This window comes from Cebus imitator, unplaced genomic scaffold (assembly GCF_001604975.1).
Source record: "Cebus imitator isolate Cc_AM_T3 unplaced genomic scaffold, Cebus_imitator-1.0 Scaffold25, whole genome shotgun sequence".
NCBI classification, from domain to species: domain Eukaryota; kingdom Metazoa; phylum Chordata; class Mammalia; order Primates; family Cebidae; genus Cebus; species Cebus imitator.
Genome location: NW_016107340.1, coordinates 6,735,904 through 6,742,393, shown reverse-complemented (window position 1 = coordinate 6,742,393; position 6,490 = coordinate 6,735,904). Strand labels below are relative to the sequence as shown.

General features: G+C 37.9%; 1 protein-coding gene across 4 annotated transcripts in view; it reads right to left on the bottom strand.

Moving 5' to 3' along the window:
* Positions 1 to 6,490, bottom strand: part of MDM2 (MDM2 proto-oncogene) — a 53,138-nt gene that overhangs the window by 19,060 nt on the left and 27,588 nt on the right. For all 4 annotated transcript variants that reach the window (XM_037736478.1, XM_017522938.2, XM_037736477.1 and 1 more), the window contains 2 exons: positions 4,757 to 4,890; positions 703 to 752 (listed from right to left, as the gene is read on the bottom strand). In XM_037736478.1, the coding sequence (XP_037592406.1) occupies positions 703 to 752; positions 4,757 to 4,890 (184 nt within the window). The remainder of the gene's footprint in view (positions 1 to 702; positions 753 to 4,756; positions 4,891 to 6,490) is intronic.

Genomic DNA, 6,490 nt, shown 5'->3' with positions numbered 1-6,490 from the left:
AAAAAAAAAAAAAAAAAAAGTGCACATCTCTTTCCAACTCTACATTTTTAGCCTTAAAAATTAGAGTATTATACTAGGGAAGTCAGCAAGCACATAAATCAGAGCTTTTCTCATGGAAAGTAGGTTGTGAAATATTTATCAACTATCCATGTGTGTGTGTGTGTGTGTGTGTATACACACACACACACATATATGTGCCACCTTTCTGGAACAAGAACCCAATGCATTTATCAGCTTATTAAAGAGAGATGTAGCCCAAAAATAACCAGTTAAGAACTGGAAGCAGGGACATAAAATTCTACTTCCACACACTGGTAAACAAAATTTTGTGTATAACCAAAGAAGACTCATCCTTACACATGGTCCTACGTAGGTAACTGTATTATTTTTCAAAGCCTTTCAATACATTTTCAAGGTAGATCACTCCTAAACAGGAGCTTTTGAAATTACAGACATTTCAATACAAATCCTAACTCTGACATCCCAAGGCTTAAATTGATATAACAGGATATTTAACTTTACATTAGAACCTCAGTATAATGTTATTTTAGTTCATAAGTCTAATAAATTTATCATATTTTTAGAATATTTAATTAAAGCAACTTTTAAAGAGAATCACCATTATAAAATATATGCACATAAACAAAAATATCTTTAAAATGTTTTTATGGTATTTATTCATGATACTCAAAATTAACTTACCCTGCTGATTGACTACTACCAAGTTTCTGTAGATCATGGTATATATTTTCCTTGTAGACAGAAAAAAAAAATCAGGAGATGTACATTTCAAAAGAAAAATGTATTAAGCTGGACTTAACCAGACTTTTACATACATATTTAGTATGAACTACTAATGCACACATTCAAAACCAATTTTATCACTGGCAAGCTTGTAGGCACTTAAAAGCACAGTAATTAGTAGCACAATGATTTACATACAGCTGCTTTTAATAATCACTAAAGTCTCCCCAGCTGAAAGATTTCACACTGCCAATTCCTGAAATGCGCTTGTTTGGACTTTACTAGAAGACCCCAAACAATGGATGTGCAAGCAGGAAGCAATTTAACGTATATTTTTTTTCTTTTTTGAGACGGAGTTTCCCTCGTCTCCCAGGCTGGAATGCAATGGTGCGATCTCTGCTCACTGCAACCTCCGCCTCTCAGGTTCAAGTGATTTTCCTGCCTCATCCTCCCGAGTAGCTGGGATTACAGGACACCACACCCAGCTAATTTTTTTTTTTTTATTTTAGTAGAGATGGGGTTTCACCATGTTGTCCAGGCTGGTCTCAAACTCCTGGCCTCAAGTGATCCGCCTGCCTTGGCCTCCCAAAGTGCTGGGATTTACAGGCACGAGTCACTGTGCCCAACCTAATGTACTTATTTTCAAACAGGAATGTTTTTAGCTCTATGCTTAGTAGCCAACTGCCAAAAAAAGTATTGAGTTATGCAAAATCCATTAAATAGGAATTTGATTGACTTTCATCAAGCTTCAACTTCCTTTCTTGATCTTAAAACTTATTAACAGATAAAGTAGTACTCATTCATTCAATAAATACAGACTGAACACCTACCAAGTACTAGTCACTGGTACTATGTAGCAGACACTGGGAAAACAAAGAATGAAACAAAAACGTATTTGCCCTGATGAAGTTTATGTCCTAACAGGAAGATAATTCATTTACCCCAGTATTCATTGATGTCACAGTAGATTTTTCTTTTCTTTTGTTTTTAAACTAAGAATTTGAGAGAATGTCACAAAAATTGTTCCTCACTCAATGTTAAGAAGAAATATGAATCCCAACTATCTTTTTCACCCTTGGAAATAAGGGTACAGCAACCTAAACCCAAAATATTTCTCATTCATATCCTTTTCAAGTCAGTAATTTCTCCAATGTCTTGTCTCTCAACATTTAGAATTCAAGTCCAAGGAAACTATACTTCCAAACATTATCCGAAGATTCAATATTCAGACTGGGCACTAAGTGGCTCACATTTGTAATCCCAGCACTTTTGGAGGCCATGTTGGGCAGATCACCTGAGGTCAGGAGCTCAACAGCAGCCTGGCCAACATGGTGAAACCCCATCTCTACTAAAAATACAAAACATTAGGTGGTTTTATCACAAATCCAAGATTAAAAAAAAAAAATTAGCTGGGCATAGTAGCATGCGCCTGTAATCCCAGCTACTCAGGAGACTGAGGCAAGAGAATCTCTTGAACCCAGAAGGCAGAGGTTGCAGCCTGGACAACAGAGCAAGATTCTGTCTCAAAAAACAACAACAAAAAAGATTCTATATTCAACAGGTTAAAAAAAAACACCAATATACCAATATAGTTTTTTTAAAAAATTTATAAAATTAAATCATATATCCAAAGGTCAAGTATAAATGACAACATATATGGATATTAAACAGAAGTGATACATCAATGAAAAAATGCTTATATCATTAAATTAAGAAGCTACGTGAAATTAAACATATTCATAAGTAGTTTAAAACACACAACTGCATATAGCATACAAATGACTGGTAAAAATACCTTTTGGTAACACACTTTAATCCCTTTTTTCCTTTACTTTTCTTAGCTTTCTGTCATTTCCTAGTGTTTGGTAATAAATATATACTATGTGTATGATAATGAAGTTGTTTTAAAGCTATAAAATCCCCTGCTCAACTGAGGAAGTTTTTTTTTAAATAAAAATAAAATAAAATCCCATATAATTGTCATCTTTTCAGCTATGCTATTGAGCATTAAATACTAGCAGAAGCGAGTTAATTGTTTCAGGTGAAAGTATTCATTCTGTTTATTCATGGAATGAATGCTAAGGCTCAACACGTATTGCCTGTGCTAAACCAAATGTGATAATTCCCAATGCAGGCCGGACACAGTGGATCACACGTTTAATCCCAGAACTTTGGGAGGCCGAGGCAGGCACATCACCTAAGGTCAGGAGTTTGAGATCAGCCTGGCCAACATGGTTGAAACCCCATCTCTACTAAAAATATGTGGTGGCAGGCACCTGTAATCCCAGCTACTCAGAAGGTTGAGGCAAGAGTATCACTTGAACCCAGAGGCGGAGGTTGCAGTGAACCGAGATCATGCCACTGCACTCCAGCCTGGGCAACAAGAGCAAAACTCTGTCTCAAGAAAAGAAGAAAAAAAGAATTCCAAATGTAAGATAAGAATGACTGAAAAAACATTCAGTTCCCAAAAGAATAATTCTAGAGGCTGGGCATAATTGCTCACGCCTATAATCACAGCACTTTGGAAGGTGGAGGCAGGTGGATCACTTGAGGTCAGGAGTTTGAAACCAGCCTGGCCAACATAGTGAAACCCTGCCTCTACCAAAATACAAAATTAGCCGGGCATGGTAGTGGGCACCAGTAATCCCAGCTACTCGGGAGCCTGAGGCAGGTGAATCACTGGAACCCAGGAGGTGGAGGTTGCAGTGAGCTGAGATCGTGCCACTGCACTGCAGCCTGGGTGTCAGAGCAAGACTCCCTCTCAAAAAAAAAAAAAAAAAAATTCTAGAAATACATTAAATACATATATAAATATTTATGTATTTTTATATAAAAATATAAAACATTTTTATATATTTATGTATTTTTATATATATATTTTTTCATTTGAGACAGAGTTTCCCCTCTTGTTGTCCAGGCTGGAGTGCAGCGGCATGATCTCATCTCACCACAACCTCCGCCTCCCTGGTTTAAGCATTCTCCTGCCTGAGCCTCCGGGGTACCTGGGATTACAGGCATGCACCACCATGCCTGGCTAATTTTGTATTTTTAGTAGAGAGGAGGTTTTTCTATGTTGGTCAGGCTGGTCTCAAATTCATGACCTCAGGTGATCCAACCGCCTCAGCCTCCCAAAGTACTGGGACACAGGTGTGAGCCACCACAGCTGGCCTAAGTCTAGAAGTATTACCTGGGTTAAATTCTGCTGGTTAAGTGCCATAATGATAGGTGAAAATGCAAATGATTTCCAAAGTAACTAAAGCTAAATTTAAGCCTTTACCACTTGGTGGTATAAGGACTGTTTCTGGAAGTGACTGGAATAAAAATTTATAATATATAATAGCTATAGCTAAAGTATGAATGCTTTGTATGTGACAAACACTATGCTTTTTTATACAATGTCTCTCTTTAAGAGAATTAACTGGCCAGGCACAGTGGCTCACACCTGTAATCCCAACACTTTGGGAGGCTGAGGCAGGCAGATCATGAGGTCAGGAGATCAAGACCATCCTGGCTAACATGTGAAACCCTGTCTCTACTAAAATACAAAAATTAGCCATGCGTGATGGTACACGCTTGTAATCTCAGCTGCTCAGGAGGCTGAGGCAGCAGAATCGCTTGAACACGGAAGGCAGAGGTTGCCGTGAACCGAGATCGTGCCATTGCACTCCAGTCTGACAACAGCAGGACTCCATCTCCAAAAAAATAAAAAAGAGCTATAACCTCCACATGAGGTATTTAATTATCCCTATTTTATAAATAGGGAAACAGGTTTAAAGAGATTAATCTATCTAGTCACAAAACTAGTAAATGATTGGGCTAGATTTCAAGCGCAGGTTTATAAGATGCCAGAGCTCAGGTTCTCAAATAATATGCTACAGAACTAAGAAATTACATTTCAGCATGTTTTTTATATGTTTTAACAGTTTTTCTCTGACAAAAGGGAGTGAGGGTAGAGGTGAATTGAAATGTTAGCCCAACTGTCTTTTTACAATGGACTAAATTGAAGAATTACCTGTGTTCTTTCACAGAGAAGCTTGGCACACCAAACAAATCTCCTAGAAGATCATTTGAACAATATACAATATGTTGTTGCTTCTCATCATATAATCGTTTATTCATAATATACTGGCCAAGATAAAATAGAACCTGAAATAGAAATATGATTTCTGAGCATTAAAGAAAACTAAATGTTAGTTTAAAATACAGTCAACAATATCCTATTCATCTGAATAAGTTAAATTCTGCTGGTTAAGTGCCATATGATAGGTGACAATGAAAATGATGTCCAAAGTATCTAAGGCTCAAATTTAAGCCTTCCAGCAACCATATCCACAACTATGTAGAACCACCACCATTCTGTACTTAAAATAAGCTTCTTTTGGCTGGGCGCGGTGGCTCATGCCTGTAATCTCAGCACTTTGGGAGGCTGAAGCGGGTGGATCATGAGGTCAGGAGATCAAGACCATCCTGGCCAACAGGGTGAAACCCCATCTCTACTGAAAATACAAAAAAATAGCCTGATGTGGCAGTGCACGCCTGTAGTCCCAATTACTTGGGAGGCTGAGGCAGGAGAATTGCTTGAACCTGGCAGAGGCTACAGAGAGCTGAGATTGCACCACTGCACTCCAACCTGGGCGACAGAAAGAGGCTCTGTCTCAAAAAAAAGCTACTTTTAAGCCTTTTTCTTTTAATTTTCCTCTGATGGAAGCAGAGATAACTGCTTCTCTCTTTACTTAACTAAATCTTAAAATGTGAGATTTTTTTTCCTTGTAGACGTTAACTCTTCCCAGATATCTAGATACGAACATATTAGGTAGGGAAGAGACAGCAAAATGAAAAACTGATAGCTATAAAAAGTTGCAGAAATAAAAATCAACTAAAATACACCAGAGCCACTTAGTAAATAGTCACAAACACCATAAACCTCAATGGCAGCAGGGTGCGGTGGCTCACATCTGTAAACCCAGCACTTCGGAAGGTCAAGGCAGGTGGATCACAAGTTTGGGAGTTTGACACCAGCGTGGTCAACGTGGCAAAACCCCATCTCTATTAAAAATACAAAACTTAGCCAGATGTGGTGGCAGGCGCCTGTAATCCTAGCTACTTGGAGGCTGAGGCAGGCTTGAACCAGGAAGCGAAGGTTGCAGTAAGCTGAGAGAACGCCATTGCACTCCAGCCTGGATGAGAGCGAAACTCCGTCTCAAAAAAAAAAAAAAAAAAAAAAAAAAAACCTCAGTAGCCTCTGAGGTCACCAGAGGAAGAAGACAGAAAAACAATCAATGACAGCTGACAGCTACAAAGCAGTATGGGAGAATTCTGTGAGAAATAAATCCTTAAAGATATCGATTTACTCTATATTATAATAATCAAAATAATGATTTTGAACCATTTATAAATTTAAATTATATTCCCTGCACTGCATTAAGACAAGTTGGCAATACAGCTTCAAGGTATCCTATTACATCTATACCTAATACATCTTTAAGAGATCCCAGATATAAACCTATTAACAACTACCTAAATACATGTTATTTTACAGATTACAATGTACTTTTTCAAGTATTTTCTCATTCTGATATTTCACAGAATTGTTATTGCTGTATTAGAAATGAAAAACTGGGCTGGGCACAGTGGCTCACGCCCGTAAATCTAGCACTTTAGGAGACCAAGGTAGGCAGATCCCTTGAGCCCAAGAGTTAGAGACCAGCCTGAGCAACATAGTGAAACTCCATCTCTACAAAAAAAA